The sequence below is a fragment of the Tiliqua scincoides genome, chromosome 5 (assembly GCF_035046505.1).
Source record: "Tiliqua scincoides isolate rTilSci1 chromosome 5, rTilSci1.hap2, whole genome shotgun sequence".
Classification (NCBI taxonomy): Eukaryota; Metazoa; Chordata; class Lepidosauria; order Squamata; family Scincidae; genus Tiliqua; species Tiliqua scincoides.
This window is the reverse complement of record NC_089825.1, coordinates 92,480,580-92,506,012: the sequence shown is the minus strand read 5'-3', so window position 1 is coordinate 92,506,012 and position 25,433 is coordinate 92,480,580. Positions and strand designations below refer to the sequence as shown.

Below are 25,433 nucleotides of genomic sequence, written 5' to 3'. Positions count from 1 at the left end.
AGTGTTCTGGAATAGATCTGGGGCAGATAATATTGTTATTCTCCAGAAGCAGGCTGATACAGCTTGCTTGTGACTCAGAGCAGCACAAAACAAGTGGAAGCTCTTGGAGTGGTTTTGGGGAGCAGAGGGACTGACCTGGAGGATGTGAAGTATTTATTGATTTGTTGTCATAATGCCATCAATGTTCAGGATGTTTCACATTAAAAAAACTGAACAAAATTTTATCACTTCCCTAGGAGGCTTATAATTTACATCAGGGCTGCCCAAACCCCAGCCCAGGGGCCACTTGCGGCCCTCGAGGCCTCTCAATGCGGCCCTCAGGGAGCCCCCAGTCTCCAATGAGCCTCTGGCCCTCCGGAGATTTGTTGGAGCCTGCACTGGCCCAATGCAACTTCTCTCAGCATGAGGGCGACTGTTTGACCTCTCGCGTGAGCTGTGGGATAAGGGCTCCCTCCACTGCTTGCTCTTTCACGTCTGTGATGCAACAGCGGCAACAAAGGAAAGGCCAGCCTTGCTTTGTGCAAGGCCTTTTATAGGCTTTGAGCTATTGCAAGACCTTCATTCATTCATATAAGTTCATCTTTAATATATTCATTTATGTAAACTTATGTAAATTTATTCAAATTTTAAATGTGAATTAATTCTTTTTTTTCCTGGCCCCCAACACAGTGTCAGAGAGCTGATGTGGCCCTCCTGCCAAAAACTTTGGACACCCTTGATTTACATATTAGCACAAGGGAATCAGCAGAGGTGGGGAAATTGCAGTTGTATTTGCAGTTGTTTCCATTACATGTACTTAATTATAGAAGGGGTAAGGACTACGGTGTGGTACCTAAAGTTTTGTGGGAAAGGGCAGGTTTTAAGAAGGTATTTGAAGCAGCAGCAAGAGAGGATGGATGGATGGATGGAGAGAGCAGAAGGACTCCCAAACAGTTGAGGGTGGTGGACCTGGAAAAGCATCATAGTCATTTGTCAGGGATGCTGTAGTTGCCTGGGGTGAGCAGCGGGCTGGATTAGATTACCTCTAAGACACCTTCCAACTGTAGTACTCCATGCTTAACAAATAAAATGGGCTGGAGCGAAATGTATGGATAGGATTTGATGGGTAGGGAAGGATGAATCTATGAAGGTAAAGACAAGTTGCGTGTGCTGAACCCAGAAGCACACAGGGAAGCAATGCAAGGATTTAAAGAGGAGCATGATCTGCTTGTAAGCAAGATGAATGAAGTACCAGAGGCGCCGATAACCAGCTCCATGGGTTTCTTAATGGAGAGAAGAGCCTCTTGTCAAATCACCCACTCAACTGCTCAGAGATCAATTCCATTTGAAGTTGGGCTGGCACACAGATCCCCGAGTCTGATCTACACGTGCCACAAAATGAGCTGGTAGGGCAGACTGCACCGCTTTGGACCATGGGTGAGAGGGTCACTTAAAAAAAAACACAATTCTCCCATGTCGAATATTCCCTACAAATAGGTAATCAACGATCCCAGGATAAAAGCTAGTTTCAAACTTTCTGTCCCCGGCATGCTAGTTTTCTGTGTGCAGTGAACATTCAAAAATGGCATACCATACCCTTGCAATTGAAATGGTACAGTCTCCACTTTTTATCACCTTGTCTGCTGCATGAGTCTGCAGGCCTAGGCCACAAGGGTTGCCAACCTTCCAGGACTGGCCTGGAGTCTCCAGAAATTAGCATCAATCTCTTACTAAAAGCAATCTGGGAGAATTTTAACAGGGCCACCCGGAATTTCCAACAATTACATTATGCTGAGGGAAAAAATATTCCCAGGAATTGCTTCAGTCAAGAGTTGAATAAGTGATCATTCTATTAAACCTGCATATGAATAAAATAAATGTTTCTGGGAGGGGGGGAAGGTGAAAATGAAAGAATACCTTACAGCAGTTTTTCTCAAACTTTTACCACCGGAACCCACTTTTTAGAATGAGAATCTGTCAGGACGCTCTGGAAGTGATGTCATGACTGGAAGTGACATCACCAAGCAAGAAATTTTTTAACAATCCTAGGCTGCAATCCTACCCACACTTACCCAGGAGTAAGTCCCTCTGACTATAATTGTTAAAAGTATATACATAGTAACCTTTTAAAAGCACAGATGTGTAACCTTTCCCCAAATACAGTCATATACCAGGGTAGCATCTGCAGAGATGCTAGCATTAGCAGAGAACTAGGGCATCAAGTGATTGCTTGTATGTGTGTGAATGATCCACAGGATTGGCCCATTTCCATGAGGCCAAATGAAGTGGTCGCCTCAGGTAGCAGATTGGTAAGAGGTGCCTATCTCTGCCTGGCTACATGCCTCCACTGCTCCTCTGTCTCCTTCCACTCCCTGGATTAGACGAGGAAGAGGGAGATGGAAAGGAAAAGTGGACGGGAGGAGAGTGCTGAGCTAGAGCATTGGTGAGTAGGAGGAGCAGAGGTTGGCACATCGTTGGGTAAGGGAAGGCAGGGCAGCATTTGGCTTGCTGCTTCAGGCATCAAGAAGTCTTGGACCAGTAATAATGAGCCATTGTGGATCAAATGCTATAGATGCAACAGTCCTATCATTACAAAACACAAAACTTGCATCCATTCACACATACTGATTGATATGGGAGTCCTATGTACTGAGTGACGATCAGCCTAAAGGAAACACAGGTCATGGTTCAGGATGTGGACTCACCTCCCTGCATTACAATCTCTGCGCATGAACTGGAGGTTGTCCATGACTTTGTGTACCTTGGCTCAATGATCTCCGACACTCTTTCTCTCGATACCGAGCTAAACAAATGCTTTGGTAAAGCAGCTACCATGTTTTCCAGACTCACAAAGAGAGTCTGGTCCAACAAGAAGCTGACGGAACATACCAAGATCCAGGTCTACAGAGCTTGCGTCCTGAGTACTCTTCTGTACTGCAGCGAGTCATGGACTCTCTGCTCACAACAGGAGAGGAAACTGAACGCTTTCCACACGCGCTGCCTCCGACGAATTCTCGGCATCACCTGGCAGGACAAAGTTCCTAACAACACAGTCCTGGAACATGCTGGAATCCTTAGCATGTATGCACTGCTGAAACAGAGGTGCCTGTGTTGGCTCGGTCATGTCGTGAGAATGGATGATGGCCGGATCCCAAAGGATCTCCTCTATGGAGAACTCGTGCAAGGAAAGCGCCCTACAGGTAGACCACAGCTGCGATACAAGGACATCTGCAAGAGGGATCTGAAGGCCTTAGGAATGGACCTCAACAAGTGGGAAACCCTGGCCTCTGAGCGGCCTGCTTGGAGGCAGGCTGTGCAGCATGGCCTTTCCCAGTTTGAAGAGACACTTGGCCAACAGTCTGAGGCAAAGAGGCAAAGAAGGAAGGCCCATAGCCAGGGAGACAGACCAGGGACAGACTGCACTTGCTCCCAGTGTGGAAGGGATTGTCACTCCCGGATTGGCCTTTTCAGCCATACTAGACGCTGTGCCAGAACCACCTTTCAGAGTGCGATACCATAGTCTTTCGAGACTGAAGGTTGCCAATACTATGTACTGAGTGAGTGAGTGAGGAAATTGAATGTGGAACCAAACTTTAAGGATTGAGACCCTATCTCATTGTCAAGGGGTTCTATTTTTCCTTTTTTAAAAAGAGGCCCCGAGCATTCTGGCCAATCAAAGGAAATGGCTATTTAATGAACACGACTTATTCTCATTAGCTTTTCAGGGGCATCAGCGTTGACTACCAATGATCAGAGGGTTTAACTGTTTACAAAAAAAAAAAGATTATTCTGTGACCTAAAAACCACCTTGCAGTGCAGGGGAAATAGCTTTGCATTAGGGCTGTGACATGAAGTCAGCTGATCAGCTAGCTGAACGAGTTCAAAATCTTTTGATCAACTAAATCGATCACCTTGATTAATTGGACAGTTTAAAAAAAAAACACACGTGGTTACAGTAATTATTTTAAACACAAGGACTTACAAAATCGGGGGGGGTCTGGAAAGAGGCGTATCTCCTCTTTCATGAAGGAAAGGGGAGGGAATGCCTCTTCTAAGTTGGCGCTACCTTAGAAGAAGCATTCCCTGGTGTGTCTGAGAGAAGAAATGCCTTGTTGAAGATGCGATAACGTATGTGCGCAGTGTTTAAAAACAAAGTATTTGGTGCAAGAGGGCTGCTTGTGTGTTCATGAATGTGAGTTGCCAGGCAGGGCCAGACCAAGACTTCCTGGTGCCTGAGGCAGTGTCTAGAATGCCACCTCCCCATGCATGTCACCTTGCTGTGCCAAATGTTACCTCCTTACCCAACGGCTGACCAGCCACCTCCTCCTGCTCCCTTGAGGAAGAGAACAGAATGGAAGTGTGGAAGAGATGAGTATGATGGGCTAGTACCAGAGACACACTCTAGCCTGTCACTCTTCTCCTCTCCTCCAGATGCTCTTTACACTCTCACATAACACCAGAACCAGGGGACATCCACTAAAATTGAGTGTTGGGAGAGTTAGAACAGACAAGAGAAAATATTTCTTTACTCAGCATGTGGTTGGTCTGTGGAACTCCTTGCCCCAGGATGTGGTGACGGCATCTAGCCTGGACGCCTTTAAAAGGGAATTGGACAAGTTTCTGGAGGAAAAATCCATTACGGGGTACAAGCCATGATGTGTATGTACAACCTCCTGATTTTAGAAATGGGCTATGTCAGAATGCCAGATGCAGGAGAGGGCACCAGGATGAGGTCTCTTGTTATCTGGTGTGCTCCCTGGGGCATTTGGTGGGCCGCTGTGAGATACAGGAAGCTGGACACGGAGCCCACCAGAGGACAGGTGACTCTGGATTTACTTTTGTGCGGTACACAGGACCTGGTTAGAGATGTAAACGTTACTGAGCCATTGGGGAACAGTGATCATGCTGCGATCCGTTTTGACGTGCACGTTGGGGGAAGAATACCAGGCAAATCTCTAACAAAAACCCTTGACTTCCGACGGGCGGACTTCCCTCAAATGAGGAGGCTGGTTAGAAGGAGGTTGAAAGGGAGGGTAAAAAGAGTCCAGTCTCTCCAGAGTGCATGGAGGCTGCTTAAAACAACAGTAATAGAGGCCCAGCAGAGGTGTATACCGCAAAGAAAGAAGGGTTCCACTAAATCCAGGAGAGTGCCCGCATGGCTAACCAGCCAAGTTAGAGAGGCTGTGAAGGGCAAGGAAGCTTCCTTCCATAAATGGAAGTCTTGCCCTAATGAAGAGAATAAAAAGGAACATAAACTGTGGCAAAAGAAATGTAAGAAGGTGATAGGGGAGGCCAAGTGAGACTATGAGGAACGCATGGCCAGCAACATTAAGGGGAATAATAAAAGCTTCTTCAAATATGTTAGAAGCAGGAAACCCGCCAGAGAAGCGGTTGGCCCTCTGGATGGTGAGGGAGGGAAAGGGGAGATAAAAGGAGACTTAGAGATGGCAGAGAAATTAAATGAGTTCTTTGCATCTGTCTTCACGGCAGAAGACCTCGGGCAGATACCGCTGCCCGAACGGCCCCTCCTAACCGAGGAGTTAAGTCAGATAGAGGTTAAAAGAGAAGATGTTTCAGACCTCATTGATAAATTAAAGATCAATAAGTCACCGGGCCCTGATGGCATACACCCAAGGGTTATTAAGGAATTGAAGAATGAAGTTGCAGATCTCTTGACTAAGGTATGCAACTTGTCCCTCAAAACGGCCACAGTGCCAGAAGATTGGAGGATAGCAAATGTCACGCCTATTTTTAAAAAGGGAAAGAGGGGGGACCCGGGAAACTATAGGCCGGTCAGCCTAACATCCATACCGGGTAAGATGGTGGAATGCCTCATCAAAGATAGGATCTCAAAACACATAGACGAACAGGCCTTGCTGAGGGAGAGTCAGCATGGCTTCTGTAAGGGTAAGTCTTGCCTCACAAACCTTATAGAATTCTTTGAAAAGGTCAACAGGCATGTGGATGCGGGAGAACCCGTGGACATTATATATCTGGACTTTCAGAAGGCGTTTGACACGGTCCCTCACCAAAGGCTACTGAAAAAACTCCACAGTCAGGGAATTAGAGGACAGGTCCTCTCGTGGATTGAGAACTGGTTGGAGGCCAGGAAGCAGAGAGTGGGTGTCAATGGGCAATTTTCACAATGGAGAGAGGTGAAAAGCGGTGTGCCCCAAGGATCTGTCCTGGGACCGGTGCTTTTCAACCTCTTCATAAATGACCTGGAGACAGGGTTGAGCAGTGAAGTGGCTAAGTTTGCAGACGACACCAAACTTTTCCAAGTGGTAAAGACCAGAAGTGATTGTGAGGAGCTCCAGAAGGATCTCTCCAGACTGGCAGAATGGGCAGCAAAATGGCAGATGCGCTTCAATGCCAGTAAGTGTAAAGTCATGCACATTGGGGCAAAAAGTCAAAACTTTAGATATAGGCTGATGGGTTCTGAGCTGTCTGTGACAGATTAGGAGAGAGATCTTGGGGTGGTGGTGGACAGGTCGATGAAAGTGTCGACCCAATGTGCGGTGGCAGTGAAGAAGGCCAATTCTATGCTTGGGATCATTAGGAAGGGTATTGAGAACAAAATGGTTAGTATTATAATGCCGTTGTACAAATCGATGGTAAGGCCACACCTGGAGTATTGTGTCCAGTTCTGGTTGCCGCATCTCAAAAAAGACATAGTGGAAATGGAAAAGGTGCAAAAGAGAGCGACTAAGATGATTACGGGGCTGGGGCACCTTCCTTATGAGGAAAGGCTACGGCGTTTGGGCCTCTTCAGCCTAGAAAAGAGACGCTTGAGGGGGGACATGATTGAGACATACAAAATTATGCAGGGGATGGACAGAGTGGATAGGGAGATGCTCTTTACACTCTCACATAATACCAGAACCAGGGGACATCCACTAAAATTGAGTGTTGGGCGGGTTAGGACAGACAAAAGAAAATATTTCTTTACTCAGCACGTGGTCGGTCTGTGGAACTCCTTGCCACAGGATGTGGTGCTGGCGTCTAGCCTAGACGCCTTTAAAAGGGGATTGGACAAGTTTCTGGAGGAAAAATCCATTATGGGGTACAAGCCATGATGTGTATGCGCAACCTCCTGATTTTAGGAATGGGTTAAGTCAGAATGCCAGATGTAGGGGAGAGCACCAGGATGAGGTCTCTTGTTATCTGGTGTGCTCCCTGGGGCATTTGGTGGGCCGCTGTGAGATACAGGAAGCTGGACTAGATGGGCCTATGGCCTGATCCAGTGGGGCTGTTCTTATGTTCTTATGACTAGATGGGCCTATGGCCTGATCCAGTGGGGCTGTTCTTATGTTGTCCCTCTTCGGTTTTGTTCCTCTCTTGGTTTTTGAATCCAGGACACCTCAGAAGGAGGAGTGGCAAATGTAGGTAGCGGTCTGCTGCCTGAGGCAACCGTCTCAACTGGCATCATGAGCAAGCTGACCCTGCTGCCAGGCAACACCACACTTTCCAGTGGGGTCCGGTGAAAAAAATCTGCCAAGATGCAGCTCCCGGGCCAGAGCTCTCCGCTTTGATACGGCACAGGACCCATCTCATTCTAGCAAAGTAACACCTTCTGCTAATGAAGAGCAAGCAGGTGATACACTGTGGGGAAGAAGTAACTACAGGAGGTCAGTTTTCTGGCACCTCCACTACTGAAGTGGGGTGGGGAGGCAGGACGACACATTTTCATCTCTCTCTCTCTCCCCTCTCATAGCAGCAGCAGCTCCAAGTGATGTCAGCCCACAGTTCCTTCACACAAACACCCCTCTCCCCTTACAGTTAATGCCTCTGCTTAAAGTAGCTAGTTTCGTTTGAGTGTTAATGTTGTGTGATTACAGTGTCATGTGCAACTGTTACACCTGGACAGTTAATACCATGCTTCATTTCAGGTATCTTCTGGGGTCCAGACAGAAACAGCCTGATTGGCTGGATGGTGACTTGTCATAGACCGTTCCTGCACTGTCATCTAGAGAACTGGACACCACTAACGCCCCTCAGGCCATTGCAGTGCTGCGTAAGTATTTATAGACCTCAGCCAGCTCTGTGGATTCAGTTTCAGCCATTGGGACCCATCAGCACATTCCTGACACTGTTGAGAATGTGTGCCCCCCGACGGTTCACTCTTGCCTCTTGATGAAATACTCAGGAGCATCACCCCCTGACCCCTTCATTTCTCTCACAGAACCCAGGAGTCTGAATTCCTGCTGATCTGCTTAATCAGCACTTACCTCTTCAAAAACATGGAAACCCCAGGTCCATTCACCCATTCTGCTGCTCTGAGTCTTTCCCGAAACCCCAGAGATTGCAACTTTCACCCCCTCTCAATTTCACCCCTTCCACCTCTCAAGTTAACCAGCAGTTTTATGCTTTCTCCAAAAACAGAAACAAAACACAGATAGGGATAAATTGCCTTTGTCGATTTATTTCAAAGTAGTGCACTTAAGGAAACTCACTTCTGGCATTTAGGTCAAACTTAAAACAACAAAATGAATCAGAGTAGAAATTAAAACCCCTAAATAGTCAAATAAATTCAGAAGGGGGAAAAAAAGACCCCCTCCCCAATTTTTGATCTGCTTGATTGAAAAATAACCAAATATCAACCCTAAACCCACTTGGTTTTCCTCTCCTTCCAGCAAGTGCAGAAGTGCAGGATAAGGCCTCTTTAACCCTTAGGCACTAAAGACCCCAAGATTTTGAGTTTCCAATCTCCCTATTGCATTAGCATGCACCCTTTTCCTCAGAGAGCCTCGGCGTCCCTCAGGCTCCAATTTCTCCTTGCTCTGAAACTCTGCCGGCTTCCTTGTCACTTGGAGGGAGTGAGGTACAGTTGCTCCTGACACAGCTAATAATAGCCTGGCACTATGGCAAGCAGTTGAGCTGCCTCTCCTTTCCTCCCCACCCCCTGTAGCCCAGCCACCTCATATAAGGGCATGGCAGGGCCCATGGCTCGGCTTTCTCGTCTATCTTGGAGGCTGAGCTGGACAGCCATTGGCTGGGGTTGAGGGGCTAATCTAGGCCAGCTGTAGACGTCGCTCACACAAACCCCAGGCTGGAAACTGTGTAGTTCTACCCCTTAGTTCTCCTTCTGTGTTGCCTGCCTTCCTTTTCCTGCCTCTGGGACTGCTTACAGGGACTTCTGGGTGCAAACTGTATACCTCCCTTCTGCTATGGCTTCCTGGAAGGCCTGGACGCTGGGCCTCCTTCTGGTCCTGCTCTGCTCATTCCAGCTCCCCAGAGCACATGGAGAGGAGCAGCAGCAGCAGCACCACCATCATGGAGATGTAGAGCACCCTGGCCACCACCACGAGGATGAACACCAACATCCAAAAGAGCACCATCATCACGGGCATCACCATTCGCACGATGATGATGGTGATGACGATGACGATGATGATCATCATCACCATGCCACGCACCATCATGAAGGTGGACATTACCAAGAAGGCCATCATCCTCATCATGATGATGATGACGATGACGAAGATAAGCATCACCACCACCACCACCATGAGGAACACCATAGCAGTCATCACCACCATGATGATGATGATGATGATGATGATGATGATGACAAACATCACCACCACCATCATGAACATCATAGAGACCACCACCATGACGATGACGATGACGATGACGATGACAAACATGTTCATCATCACCACCATGAACATCATGGACATCATCAAAACCATGATGATGATGATGACGATGATGATGATGACGATGACAAACATGTACATCACCACTACCATGAACATCATGGGCACCACCACCACCATGATGAAGACGACGACGACGACGACGACGATGGCAAACATCATCACCATCGTCATGAACATCATGGAGACCACCACCACGACAATGACGACGACGACGACGATGACGACGACAACGATGACAAACACGTACATCATCACCATCATGAACATCATGGGCACCACCACAAAGATGATGATGATGATGATGATGATGATGATGATGACGACAAACATCACCACCACCATCATGAACATCATCAACACCACAAAGATGATGATGATGATGATGATGATGATGATGATGATGACAAACATCACCACCACCATCACGAACATCATGGACATCATCAACACCACAAAGATGACGACGACGACGACGACGACGATGATGACGATGACAAACATCACTACCACCATCACCACCACCATGATGATTACGACGACGACGACGATGACGATGATGAACATCACCATCATGAACATTACAGTAAGCACCATCACCAAAAGGATGATGATGACGATGACGACGACGACGACGATGAGGAAGATGCCCATGGGCACCATCATCATGGTGGCCATCATCACCATAAGAAAGATGAAGACAAAGAGCACCATCGTCATCACCATAAAAAGGAATCCAAAGAAGAGGAGGAGGAGGAGGAGGAAGGACAGAAGCACAAGCACCGCAAACATGAAGGCCATGTAAAGACCAAGAAACACCATGAAGGTGATGAAGGTAAACCCCAATCAATGATTGCTGAGTGTGATGGTGGGCGGAAAGATTGGGTCGGGTGTGACAGGACAATGTTTGGTGCTGTTAGGGGAAACAAAGATGCCAGAAAGTACCAGTAATTCTGTTTCTCCCCCCCCCCCCGGGTTGCCCTGACACATTAAATTTCATGAGTGTTCCAGAGGAGTCACAAACTGTGGCTCCCAGTGCATTCACTTCCACCTATAAAGAATGCAAGCTCTGAAACCCTTCTCTTGCACTTTTAATCGACCAGCTGTGCAGAGATCAGTCTCCCTGCTGCACTCCAAACCCAATGCACCCAACTCCTTTCTTTGGTGAACTCAGAAACCCTTCTTTCTAGCCCCAGCCCACGAGGCCCCTTGCCCACCTTGCTTCTCTATGCCCTCCCGACCCTCTAGGCCTCTGCCCTATCATTCCATAAACACCCAGGAAGGACAGCTGTATCACTGTATCTCTCTTCTACTGCAGAAGAGGATGAAGACGACGACGATGAGGACTACGAGACAGGATCTCTTTGCCACTACTGTGCCTTTTGCAAGGTAATGAAAAGAAACCTCAGTGGCATAGCTAAGGGGGTGCAGCGGGTAGCAGTTGCACCGGGCATCAAGCTTTAGGGGGGCAACAAGCTGAGCTTGACACTAGTGACAAAATTGTGAAAATCTTGGTATGTATGAATAATGTTATATATCATTGGAAAGATAATTTAATGCAGAATGAAATGAAACAAATGGCACTGGAATATCTGTTTTCTATCAAAAGTTATGGCCAATTAACCAGACAATGAAAACACGACTGACTTGTGGAACAAAAAGTGGATTTACTTAACTCCAAACTGACCTATGAGACTGTTTGTTCTGAGTGACAATGAGATGTTGCTATGATTCAGCATGGAACCAATAACTTTTTATTTATTTACTTAATTAAATTTGATTTTGTCATGCGGGGGGGGGGGGCTACAAGATCTTCTTTGACAGATAGTTGCACATAGATGCCTTAGCTATGTCACTAACTTGGGGGAGGCAGCAGAGCAAGTGGGTGGTAAGCTGCTGGGGGGGAGAAGGTGGGTTACTCCCAATTTTCACTTTTTAAAAAGCCTGGGTGTGATGTCACTTCCGGGGCAACATTTTTGAGCTTGGCACCGGGCTACATGGTCATTAGCTACACCACTGGGAAACCTTCACATGCATGTTCACATATTCAACTCAGTTCAATGGGTTTTGATTGGCAAAAAATGTACTGTCCAAGGTCAGTGTCTCTTCCTGGGGTAGATGCATGCCCCAAGCCTTTGTTGCCCCTTCATGTCAGATTCGCCTGGCAGTTTATTCCACAGCAGTCTTTCTCTGCCTTTTCCAAGGCAGGCAGGGCTTTTCCCTATCTCCTTTTGCTGAAACACTAATACCTGGACTGAGCATTTGATGGTACCTCTTCCAAGGAGAATTCTACCCCTGTCTCCCCGTTGTCCCTCTAAAACAATGTGGGCTTAGTTTACCTTGTGTCATGATTTCTCCTGGCTTCTCTCTTCCTTTATAATTGTGCCTTTGGTGAGAGTTTGTTTTATTTTGCACATCTTACTGCCATGCAACTATGCTCATTCCAAGCATTTTGGCTCTGCTGAACTTTCCCTGTGTCTTCCCCTACTCTAGCCATGCTGTCCTATGTATGGTGCAACTCTCTTCTTATGTAGCTTATGTCGATACAAATACCGTAAGTCCAAATTACACATCATGCAGGAGATGCATGACTGAATTCTTAGTGTTTTGATTTTTTTCACTTGGATCAGAGTAGCGGTACCGAGGAAGGAGGTGTCTAGCTTCCCCTGATGCCATGTTCAAAATCTAAAGTGACCCTCCCCAAAGCTGCCATTTGCCCCACTGGAAACAAAAAATTCAGATATCACTCTGAGTTAGGAGACACCCATACTTTTGTGAGTTTGCTTTGATCCTGCCTCTACTCACACGGCATGCAGAAACAAAGTAAAAGAACTTTGGGAGTATGCATTCCTTTTTAATGAGGAGAGTTACTTCTCTTTGTCCAACCATCACTGTAGGTATCCCCTACTGGAGTACTTAATGCATTTTGCCCTTTTATGCAGGGATCAGCCAGGTTGGACCACGGCTGTGGATCTATTACCATTAGATGGCCCAAGTGGCTGGGCTAAATCCTGAACTCTCAGTACTGGTGACAATAATAGCTCTTCGGGTGCCATCAGGGGGCAGATGGAGGCCCGGTATAGGGCTTTGCCCAGTGCCCTCAGCAACATGGCATCAGCACTGCTTGTGTGGACATAGCTTATATGCACTACTTTCCATTCTGCTGTATCAGCAAGAGGCCATTGCAGGGCTCTTCAACCTGTGGCACTAGTACATGACCTCAGCTAGCACATGACCTCATGGCCATAGTGACCACATAGCATTGTGGTCATTCCTGCTAACTGGGCAGAGACTTTACCTTGGTGACCTCTTCTAATTAATAGGGGGAGAGCAACTGTCCCTCTTCACCCCAGCATGGCATCTTTCCCATGGGCTGTTACTGGTGTCTCTTTGGCATCTCTTTTTAGACATTGAGCCCTTTGGGAACAGGGAACCATTTGTTGATTTGTTTTCCTATATAAATTGCTTTGTTGAATCAGTGGTGTTGCTAAGGGGTGTGTGGGGGCAATTGCCCCGGGCTCCACACTGACAGGTGGTGCTCTTGGAGGCTTAAACAGGGACTTCCAGTTTTCACAAAAAGTGGAAGAACCTTAAAGGCTTCAGTGGGCATTCTGAGTTGCGGGGCGGGGGTGTGTGTGTGTGAGCAAGCAGCCTCCCCACAACTTGAAAGAACTCCCAGAGTCTTTAAATAGTAACATCTGGTTTTCATGAGAACTGGAAGTCCCTGTTTAAAGGGTTCAGCGACTGGGGGGGTGGGACTATTGGGAGGGGCTCCAAAATTGGCACCAGGTGAATTAGCTATGCCACTGCTGTGAACTACTTGTAATTGAAAAACAACAGCAGGTTGAGTACCCCTTATCCAGAATTCCAAAATATGCAACTTTTTTGAGCAGCAACATGCATTTAAAAAAAAAAGATTTTTGCCTAAAGAAATAAAATCACAAACTGTGTTTCATGCACAAACCTTGTTTTGTAAGCACTGTTATTAAAAATATTGGATAAAATTATCTTCAGGCTATGTGCATAAAGGGTATAAAAAGCAGAAATGAATTTTGTGTTTAAACTTTGGCCCCATCCCCAAGATCGCTCATTACGTAGGAGCAAGTATTCCGAAATATGGAAAAATCTTGTATCCAAAACACTTCTGGTCCCAAGCACTTTGGATTAGGGATATCTGTATAAACTTATATGAATATTCTCAGAAAGTCTTAATAATAGCAGCACTGCCCTGTCTGGCCTGATTCCACTGTCAGTGGAGGGGGCTGGGGGCAGGTGCACCAGTGGCCCTTTAAAAGGGGCACAATTTGGGGAGACAGGGTGCAGAGTGAAGCCCCAACTGCAGGGGAAGCATCTCACTCCTGTGCACAGTGGCCGTTGTTTTACCAGGGAACTGGATACAATTCCCTGTATTCGTGACAACAGTATAAAACCGCTATACATTTGTGATGGAGATATGTCAAAAGCTGGAAGCTCCATAGAGCCTGCCCCTGCACCAATCAGGGTGAGGAGGGAAGGAACACATCTCCTTCTGCTCTCAAGTTCACTCAGCTGCTTTCAGGATGGAAGGAGAGGAGCTGCAGCTGTGGAGGAGTGAAGAATAGGGATGGAAAGCACATTCATTTATTTTTAGATACCCTGCTTTTTGGCCAGGTAGGCTTCCAAAGCAGCTTTCAATGTAAAATTTACAATAATACTGGGGCGGGGGGGGGGTACGAGAGCCTTGGGAAGGGGCAGAAGCAGTAGCATAGCTAGAGAGGGGCAAAATGGTAAGTACTGCAGGTGCCACAACATGCTGTCTAAACAGTCCCTCCCACTCACTTCCGGAGCCTTCCGGGCAGCAACGGCAACACACAGGAGATGCCATTTGGTTCAGTGAGCGCCTGCGTGTTGACACCACTGCTTGGAATGGCTTCAGTGCTGAGTAGGAGGGGCTGCTTACACAGAGCGTTTCAGCACCTGTAGTACTTACCGTTTTGCCCCCCTCTAGCTAGGCTACTGGGTAGGTGGACCCACAGCAGGATTTCAAGGGTTGGCTAGTGTTGAAGATTCCAGCATACAGAAACAGTCCTTTCTGTTGCTCAGTAGAGTCATTCTCAAGCACTTCCAAACACCCTAGCCCACCCCTTTCACCTCCAGACTTCCACTCGATTTCTCCTCTTCCATTTCAAATCCAGGAATTAGAGGAGGTACAGCGGAGGTGGATGGAGCAAAACAGCCCTCTCCCCATTCAACATTTGAGACAACTGCCGGGCCGCCCAATCCTATCCTTCCTGGAGCCCAGAGGAACAGCGGCGCCAAAATCACAACTGCTGTATCCCATGGGTGCTGGGAAGCCGCCAGAGGTTTCCTTGGGGGAAGGAGACTTTTGTCCCCTTCCTCCGATGAAAGCCACAGGACCTGCAGTGGGGCTTCTCACATCTGCACCGGCTATTCTGCTGGCACACACTTGACAACCTCTTGTTGTCGAGCCTCCGCCGGTCCCAGCCCCCTCCCAGACTGCTCTGATTTCTGTTTTCTCACTTCACAGTAGGGTCACCAGCTTTTTTACTGGGCTTGCTCCTGTGACTGCTGGGCTGCAGCTACAAACACACAAGCAGAGCCAATGAAAGCATCGGCACCCCTACTTCTTTTCGGAGGAACAAAACCCTTCATTCCATTGCAGGGTGGTTTGCAGTATTCCAGTGATAGTCTGGTATTAAATTCAGCTTCACGGATTTACTAAGAAATGTAGCACTTAAACGCTTTTGTAGCATGCAGATACGGTGATAGGAGGAAAACTGCCATGCTTTTGGTTTTTGGCGGTTAATAGCACACTTGGCTGTTAATAGCACATTTAATAGGAATGCTATCAGAAAAGAAGCAGGAAGGCCTGCTTGGACAACTGTACAGTGGGGAGCGGTTGGAAAAGGGGGTGTAGAATTGCCATATCACAGCCTGTAGATAATGCCTGCCCCAACTGCAATCCTGGCCCCCTGTGCCAGCCAAAATCCCCCTCAAAATCCCCCTCCCTAAAAATGTCACTTCTAGTTTTTGGGAAAAACCAGAAGTGACATTTTTAGGTCTTTTGAGGGGCAGAGAGGCTGTGTGTGGCCTCCCCGAAGCCCAGCAGGTCTTCTGAGGTCGCTGGAAGGCCTATAAAGGTCACTTTGGGTTTGATGTTTTTAGGACTTCTGGAGGCCTCAGAAGGTTTTCTAAAGCCCTGTAAAGGGGCCTTGAGGGAGGAATGGGCGGAAGGGGAGGAGGTTGCGGCAGCACCCCTGCCAGGTGGCACCCCAGGGCATTGCCTCCCCTGACACTCTAGGTATACCAGTTGCCTGCCCCTTTCAGGAGGCACTGCAGGCCTTTCTGAACCCCCCCCCCCCTCCGAGTTTCTTATGCTGGCTTGTGTGTCCATCTTCCACCTTGATCAGCTATCCAGGCAGGGAAGAAATGTGGGTGAGATAACTGGTGAATGAATGAGGTAGCAGCTAAATCCTTTCTTGCTGAAACGGTTGCCGAGCTGCGACCTGGAAATTCTTCTTTTCCCTTTAAATTTGATGTTACAGCAGGATGGGGGGAAGAGCTGTGACTCCTCCAACCCATTCCCCACTAGACTTTTCACATCCCTGCCTGCTGAGTGGCACACTTGAAGTCTTGCTTGCTCAATAAGCAGAGAACCAAATGAAGGGGACAGAAACGAACAGCAAGAGGACAGCTGCCTTCTGTCTTGATTCAGCAGTCAATCGAAAGGTACCAAGGAATTTCTGGATTGTGATCAAGTAATCCGGAATGTTTAAAGGGACAGGCAGGCTGTCTGGGTTATCGTCCAGCACCCAGGGCTATGTGAGCACCCAGCACCCAAGGAGATGGTGAGTTTGCTCTGGGCGGGGAGAGGGGGGAAATAACTATATATTGTTGAGACACCAGGTTGCATCAGTGTTGTGTAGAGTGCCTCTGTTGGGGCTGGCAGGCAAACATGCTGGCTAGACGTGCTCAAGTATGGGGGAGAAACTGTGTTGCTCTTGCTGCCCACCCCCACATAACCTGTCCTTTCATGTTTTTCTCCACACTAGTATTGTGATGAGTGCGATAAGTGCCCCTGTAAAGAAGGAGATCGCAGTGAACACTGTGCAAGCTGTCAGGTTGGTGTTTCAAGCTCTCCCTGTAACACTTGTTCCCTTTGCCTGCAAAAGAACTTGCTACTTTGGTTCTAGAAACCATATTATAGCAGTGCCCTGTCAGTAACAAACCAACCCCCCCCCCCATTTCTCTTCTTACAGTATTGCCATTACTGTTACGTTTGCCCTGTGTGTGAGACGGCCTGCACGCCAGGTGAGTAGTTTCTCCCTTTTTGGCATAGCAGATAGTGCCAGACTTGGATTGGGATGGGGGGTGGATGGGAGCTGGGTTCAAGTGAGTTCCTGTTTAGCCATGAAGCTCACTGAGTGGTCCTGGACAAGTCACTCTCTCACCTGATCTGCCCAGGGGTGTTGTAAAAAAATGGAATAGCCCTTCTCCATGTAAGACAACCTGAGCTCAAAGAAGGAGCTGCAGGACAAATCAGCATGGTGATTTCATAAAACTTGCTCTGATGAAAAGATCCATGCTCAGATGAAAGCCGTTGAGGTGTCATGGTTAGAACCTCAAACTATCTTGCCTCACAGGGTTGTTGTGAAAATAAAATGGGGGGGCAGGGGGGAGAATTGTTAGGCTGCAAAGGCAAGTTTAAAATTTTAAAAATAAAAATACTATCATAGAAACAATTTGATTCATTCTCTTTTATGTTCTGCAGGGAGCATTGTAGATGAATTATCAGGAGCCTTATTCCAGTAAGTGACATCACCTCACACCACCTTGATTAATCCTGAGGAGACCCAGTGCTTGAACTCCAAACCCATTCCCCTCAATTTTGAGGTTGCCTCCCCTGCTGTTGAAGGGAGGACAGCCAAGAACCAGCAGAAATTGTACATCTAAAATGTTGGAGGCAAAGCACAAATCCTATGCACATTTGCTCTGAAGAAAGTCCAACTCTTTTCAGTGGGACTTCCTCCCTAGTAAGTGTGCTTAGGTTTGCAGCCTCAGTTCCAATCTCAGCAATAGACCAGCTAGATAATGTTAGATAAACTAGTCTCTCCTAGCCCTTAGTTTACCCAATCTGTGAAATGGAAATAACACAAGATCTCCCAAGATACGCAGATCTGGGTCACCCTGGCATATGTCTGGATGGGAGACAAGCTGACAATTCCATGTATGCTACTCTGAGCTCTTTGAAGGAAGGGCAAGAGACAAATAAATAAAATAATGTAATAGGGCCCAGATGGTGAGCTGTAGTGTTGGGTTTAGATTAGGGAGGCCTAGGTTCCAATCAGCCACACAGCTGCCTGAGTGAGCTTGAGTCAGTCACAATCTCTCAGTTTAACTTACATCACAAGGTTGTTGTGAGAATAAGGCTGCAATCCTATCCACACTTTCCTGGGAGTAAGCTCCATTGACTATAATGGGACTTACTTCTGAGTAGACAGGCATAGGATTGGGCTCTAACTCATGTACGCTGCCCTGAGCTCTTTGGAGAACGTGCAGGATAGAAAATGTAATAAATATAGAAAGAATAAGCAAATGCTGGGGCAAGTGCATGTGATCAGAGCAATAGATTGGGACTGAGGCTTAAATCCCCACTCAGCTATAAAGCTCACTTGAGGACCTTGGTCTGCTATGCTGAGACCCTTGAAGAAAGTGCAGAATTAGCCATGTAGTTCATAAGTAAGCAAACTATGCTCAGGATAGATAGAGAACAGGCATTTAACTCTTCCTTTTCTATCTTTCAGGACATTTGCCACTATCTTTGAGCAGCGGGAGCATTGAAGCGCCCCCTGGTGGAGAAGCCAAAATAAGGGGGGAGTGGGGAATTTGTGAGCCTTGACCTTTAGGGCCAAGCTATGTATGAGAGGCAATTCCAGAGTTCTCCCAGTGTGATTTGTTTTCCCTTTTCTTTGTCCACTCCTTAACCATACACATCCCCAATTGCTTTCCTCTCTGTGTGGAGAAAAGATATGAGGTCCACATATCTTTTCACCCATAGCTAAGGATGCAATTTTAGGAGAAGAGGAAATCAGTTTTGAGTGGATAAATGGCAGGAAGGGAAAGGTTGTTAAATAGCCTTTCCACCCACCCTCATCAGTCCAGATTTCAGTGTCCTACATCTACATTTTATTTAAAAAAAGGGGGGGGGGGAGAAGAATCCCATTACATATAGGGAGCTGCCTATTACATATAGTTCGACCCTGATCGATAGCTACGATGCCATCTACGCAGACCAGGGGCTGTTGGGCAAAGAAAGGAGATACAGATTTGCTGAGCTAACCCACATTGGGGCAAGGGATAATTCATGCCTCTGTACACCTTGTTTTCTACAAACTTTGAATTGTTTAGAGCAGGTGTTCTTAGCCTTTTTACAATTACAGACCCCACAATGGATTGCCCAATATGTCCCCATACCCCCTTTGCCAGATTGTCAAAATCATCCCCATCGCCAGCCCTATAAGGTACTAATATGACTTCAAAAATTGTCAATAGTTTTATGTATAGATAGCTAGGAACAGAACACCTTGATCCGTATTGGTAATGGTGATAATAATCTCATCTAACACCATTTTTTTAATTGTTCAGAAATCAAGACCCGTACTCCATCATTTGGTTCCCATACCCCCCCTCAAGGGGTAGGGATACCCTCACACCACACCACCGCCGGTTAAGAATCTCTGGTTTAGAGCTTGATGATGCTTAGGGTTGGTTTCTGAGCATCAGGTCTACCACCTGGGCTTAGCTAAAATGTATGTGTTATCATGTGATTCTGCATTTCTTTGGTGAGCTGCCACCCAATCTGAGAGTGGACTTCACTAACAAAAACCATGATGAGACAGGAAATCTCATCATCAGTGGTGTCATCATTCATAGGTCTACAGATGCAGCAAAATGAAGTGACATTGCTTTGAAATAAGCATGTCCTGTTCCATTTTAGAATGCAGATGGGCAATGTCTTTGGATGCTTCTCTATGAGAAAAACTCATTGCTAATAGCTGCCAGGGGCTGAAGGTCAAATGGTATCATCCCATGGTATGTTGGGTCTCTGTGCACTCTCAAGCTTACCATTAGTGGGCCCTTCACTCCTCCTCCCCCCTTGACAAAATGGAATCTTCATCAGCAGCTGCTTTGGAGAGAAAGCTCATTGGCCAATGGGCAGGGTGGGAGGAGGAGGAGCTTGCCTGAGAGATCTGTATGGCAGGTCCTTCTCCCATCCTCCTTACTGGCCAATGGGATCACTCCCTAGAGACTCTGGAATAACAAAGAGGTCTCTGGGGGCTATGCTCCCATTTGAAATAGGGTGCCAGGAAGATATTGTATGAATCTCTCAGCAATACTACCACTGGCGTTGGTTACTGGGGGGTGGTGGTTCAGGGGTCGACCCAGCCAATCCCTGATACCATCTCTATTCCCTGCAAGTAGAAAAGTAGCACAACAGAGAGTTGGCTGGGCTACAACCTTTCCCTCTGGTGCATTGGTTTCGTTTTTTAAACTTGTGTGATATTTTTACACTGGGGAGCAGGGGGAAAAAAATTCTCACCTGTAGCCTGAAGGGATACAATTCACTCTACCATTTTAGACTTTAACCACCTCGTTCTTCTGCATGTATGGACAATATGCAGTTCATCATTTGATAACCGCAGTCATCAAGGGATAAACTCGCCTCTATGCACCAGCTTTTGATCTGCGCTACAGACAGAAGTTGTTTTAACACAACTTGTCTGTCATGGCTCCCCCTACCCCACCCCCACAAATCTTGACAGAAGATGTCTGTCAAGAGATCCTCCAAGGCTTCACAGAACAATTACCACAGTCCTTTTCTGATAAAGCCATCACAGTGAGCCAATTTGTACTGCAGTCATTGCCTCAGGCGACAAATCTCTCCTAGTATCATAATAGCTTAGCTGGCACGCAGTGCAGAGGACTCCTGTACTTTTAATAATGGTGGAAGATAGGGCATTTTAACAGGGATACGGATGAGCTTCTGTACTGGCTCACCCTTGCCTGACAAGCTGCACCTGTGGGAATTCCCCTTTCTGCAGTAGGGATGGGCTGACTTCAGACTTGTGGGATCTACTTTCTTGAGTTCTAAAATATTTTTTTTTACTACACTCACACAGGCCACCCGATCAGAGCCAGTGCAAACCAGTGGCTCAGTGGGATGCAGCTGGATACAAAATGTTGACTCAGGGAGGGGTGCCAATTACCTACTGCACCCTTTGATCCAATACTCTGGGACAGCAAATGACAAACATAAAAAGATCTTCATATACAAGTACAAAGCCACACCTGAATTTCTGTAGAGCAGGAATCTGAAAACAAAAGCTTTCCCTTTGACCAGCCGTGGTCATTGACCAACAGAGTTGTGCAAAGATCTGGTCAAGGGGGACTTTAATACTCTTTCCAGGTGACAAATACAAAAGGTGAGAGATAAACAAATGGCATAGAGCAGCCCATGCAGATAATTTAAAAAAAACAACAAAAACACTTGCAGTTCTAGGGAACAGCAAGCTACCTCAATGCTCTTAAACAGACCCATTTCACTGATGGGGAATACAGAGGCTCAGAGGCTCACAACCTGCTCATAGATCCGGCATTTCAGTGTGAAACAGACCACAGCCTTTTTGTGGTTGCTGTGGTGCGAATCATAAACCTCAACTGCTCTACTGGAGGTTCTTCAGAGAACCTACTCTTTTCTACCTTCTCCTTTTCACCCTGGTTTCTCTCCATGATTAAAGATACAGGAGCTCTCTTTTCATTTGCTAGCTTTGCACCTCCCAATTAATCCTGGGAACTGGTCGTTTCATGAGGTGATAAAAGGTTTCTCCTCCTGGAATGACAAGGTACAGATTAAACAATGTGGAGAAACCCAAATGAGCCCCGGTTTACCACTGCTGTAATCTGCCCAGGGAAATATGCCAGTTCCTCTTAGCAGTTCATACAATTCTCCCCAAAAGTCAAAATAAGAGGCAACTGGCTATGTAGTGGTGATAGACATCACTTCAAGAGGCAAACCCCAGTGTCAATCCCAGGAGACTGAAGACTTAAACTCCAGCCTCTGGAGTGTCTCCTGACACCAGATTTCAGCGCTCTCATGGTTTGGCTCCAATCAAAACCCCACCTCCCTACCTCTGTGATAAGATGCTTCTCCTATTGGCCTTTTTTATTCTTAATTTATAGCCGTAGCTTTGTCTTGTTTTCGTGGATAATAAATTTTTGCTTCTGACACACACATAATATGACTACAGCTCTCTCTTTGCTTTGGCAAAGTGACACAAGAGATGGGGAAAGGCAGGGCTGAGTAGAGGGGTAATTAAGTTATTGGAAAGTAATTAAGCTGACCAGTTTTTCCTCCCTCCACATTGACGTACTTTTCCACACTTATTCTTAAAAAACCACTTGCAGTTTCCCCTCCCTGCTTCATTGCACCTTTCCTGGGCCGTTGCTCAGTGGCTGAGTACAGCTAACCTCCGATTTACAGATATTCCTCTGAAAGGACAGCTGCGTCGGCCCTTTCACACAGGCGAAACCTGTCTGGCCTTGTGCCTGCCTGACTGTTTGAAAGCACTGAGCTGGCAAGAAGCCACACTGGCACTTCCTCACAGGTGTAGCCACCTGGCCATTTTGCTTTTGCACATGCTTGATAGCGCTGTTCCAACTTACACCAGTTTTGACTTCTGGACAACTGTCTGGAATGGAACCAGGATGTAAACTGGAGACTTCCTGTACCTGTTTTGCATCCAGCTTCAATCCCTGGCATTTCCAGGTAAGGCTAGGAATGGTGAGACCTGCCTGAAATCCTGGAAAGCAGCTACCAAGCAGCATTTACGACATCGAGCTAGGCAGACCAATGGTCTAGCTCAGCTTAAGGCAGCTTTCTATGCCTCTGCCACTCTAGCCTGCACTCCACTCTCCTCCATACCTCCTTTTCAAACCCAGGAATGGGAGAGGAGTGGTAGAGGCTGATGTGCCACTAGGAAAAGATGGGCAGCATTCTGGTGTGACACTGAGAGATCAGACACTGGCGCCTCAGACATGGAGAGATCTGGTGTTGGCCTTCCCTGCCCCCTCAGCCTCTCACCAAAATACGATAAAAATGGTCACTTTCTAGAGCTGAGATGCCCTTTCCAGCATGTTCCTGTTGGGTCTTTGGCTGCATATGCTGCTTCCGCAGTTAACCAGCATAGTTTTGGCGTTAAATCAGTGCCAGAAGATTTTGGCAACGGTTGTGCTGCTCTTGGAAAGCAACCGTGCAAACGATTCGGGAACAGAGTAACCATTTTCCTCTGCCCTACTAGAGAAAAAATAGTTGAATATTTGCATAATTGGCAGCATCACCCATGATCCTTTCCTCAATCAAAGCCAAGGAATAGGCGACAGTCACAGTTTTTCTTCCCTGTGGACTGGGGATAAAAGGGAACAGCGGTAGCTTACTTCCCTCTTCGTGGAGGCTCTTCAAATGGTGTAGATGTGAGGTACTTCACTGCTGACTTAATGCAATGGCTTCAGAGGAAATGGCTGCTGTTTGAAAAGGAAGTGTTTTAGCCGAGGACAGGATGCGACACGGGGACCCTGTGATCAGAACCACCGGTTTTTGAAACAAACTAATTTGCTGCCTCACGCAGGCTGATTTGAAGACTGGGGAAAAGGCACTGGGGTGAGGGCATGTTTAATTCTCTCCCCCCCCCCCCTGCAAGATGCTCTTAGCTCAGCAGGGAGAAGGCAGAAACATTCAGGCATCTGTGTGGTAAACAGCCCCCCACCCCTTAGCGCCACTTTCCTGACCTTGGCGTACAAATCTTGCCTGTCACTTTGAGTTTGGCCCCTGACTTGTGTGCAAAATGGGTGGACCCAGATCCCCTTTATGGTCCTGTCAGTCCACCCAGGTTGGTTGTTAGCTCATGACCAGAGATTGTTTGCACAGGACAAAAGGCAGCTGGAGCAACTCCAGATCAACTGGTTTGGCTTCAGCTGCAAGCGCCTCTCATTAAAATGCCATTGCTCCTCTTTCCCTTCCCCCTGTCCAAACTGTGCACCATTCAGTAGGGGTGTCAGTGGTCCAGGAATCTGCACCAGGCGATTTCTGAAAGCAATCCTGGAGATTTTCACAGGGTCTCCTTGCCTCAATGACATGATGTCATGTTGGAAAAAGCTCCAGGAATAGCTTCCATCACAGTTGCTTCCCCCCCTCCCCCCGCACATGTTCTTCAATGTGTGTGAGGGGGGAAAAGAAAACCCTCCAGATACATTGCGAGTAGCATCCGTTTCTGAAGACAACACAAAGCCTAGGAGAAATCTGGCCCCTCTGCAGTTGAGGTGCATTGAGCTGACACCCTATTCTCCTCATGTGATACCTCAAACCAAGCAGATGGCACACTTCTTGCATTATGGACTGGAGAAACTCACTGTGGGTTGAGCAAACACAGCCTTAGTAGCCACTTTCTATAGTTTAGAGCTAGCTAAAGTGCCCATCCTCATTTTGGTGGGAAGAGTGTTAGTAAGGGAAGGGCCTGTAGAGAGCCTTGCAGAGAGCCTGGGGTGGGAGGGTTACAGAGTGCTTCTGTGGGTCCTGACAGAGGAGACCAGGTTCAGCGCCCTTTGCAATGCTATCTAAAGGGACACAACTTGCTTTTCTGAACACAGCAGCTCAGAGCAGGATTGAGGAGGTTTTTAGCAAACTGCCCTCCAAAGACTTCAGCTTGCTCTGCGCACCATCACACTTAGGTCCACATCCTTTCCTGCACTGACACAGCAGTGCCAATGGGGCATATGCTGTATCCTACAGTTGGGTGGCAGCTACGGAGGCCTCCTTAAGATAAAGGGATGTTTGTTCCCTTACTTTGGAGCTGCATTGCCCTTATCTTGGTGCTGGAAAGTTGGTTAGGATTGCGCCCTAAGGCTGTGGGCATATGAGGTTGGCCCAGGGAGTAGCAGTGGCCTCAGCAATCACCCAACCCCTCACAATGGCCCTGTAGCAGCTGTTCATGAATGAGGAGAAAACAGGGGTGCACTCAAGAACACCACAAGGGGGGGGGGGTTGAAACTGGCCCTGTCTGAGCCAAGAACGAGCATCGAGCGTTGCCTTCGCTCATCTGTGTCCCAGAGGACAGACTGTCTCCCTTGGAATTCAACAGGTGCTATTAAGAATGGAGTCAGAAGCAAAGCCTCATCCTGGCTTCAGTTTCTTGGTGCAAGGCAAGAATGCACGAGACTCTTAGGCTGTGAAAAGTATGACAGAACAAGAGGGAGATCCTTCAGTCACGACTGCACGGTGGCGACCTCGGCCTCAGAGCGCTGTCAGTCAGAGAGCTCACATGCTGTTGAATTACACAAAAATCTGCAGATCCTAGAAAATGTTTTCAAACTTTGTTTTTTTTTTCCTTTTTTTTTTTTAAACATTTCCTATCACTCCGCTCCTGTCCCTCCCTCTCCCTTCACCTTGAGGCAAACTGGAGCTGAGCTGAGCAGGCTGGAAGATTTGTCCTGCTGCACCCCGGCCTCCTGCCTGCCCCTCACAATCTGCCTGATCGAATTATTTTTTTTGTCAAGATTGTATTTTTTTTTTCTTCCCCCCTCCCCACTTTCATGCAAAACAACCCCCTTTGGTTTGCCCTCACCCCCGCACACCCTCCCCAGAAAAAAATAAAAATAAAAGAATAAAAAAAAAATAAGCCCAGAAGGCGGAAAATATAAACATCAAATTAAAAAAAAATATATATATATATGGGCGTG

At 47.1% G+C, this 25,433-nt stretch overlaps 1 protein-coding gene across 1 annotated transcript; it reads left to right on the top strand.

Moving 5' to 3' along the window:
• The first annotated feature begins 8,997 nt into the window (after nt 1-8,997).
• On the top strand, nt 8,998-21,938 carry HRC (histidine rich calcium binding protein). The gene is made up of 6 exons (XM_066631227.1): nt 8,998-10,476; nt 10,960-11,030; nt 16,694-16,762; nt 16,901-16,952; nt 17,413-17,449; nt 18,446-21,938. The coding sequence occupies exons 1-6, from the start codon at nt 9,147-9,149 to the stop codon at nt 18,480-18,482; spliced, it is 1,596 nt and encodes a 531-aa protein (XP_066487324.1). The 5' UTR covers nt 8,998-9,146; the 3' UTR covers nt 18,483-21,938.
• Nucleotides 21,939-25,433: the final 3,495 nt, after the last annotated feature.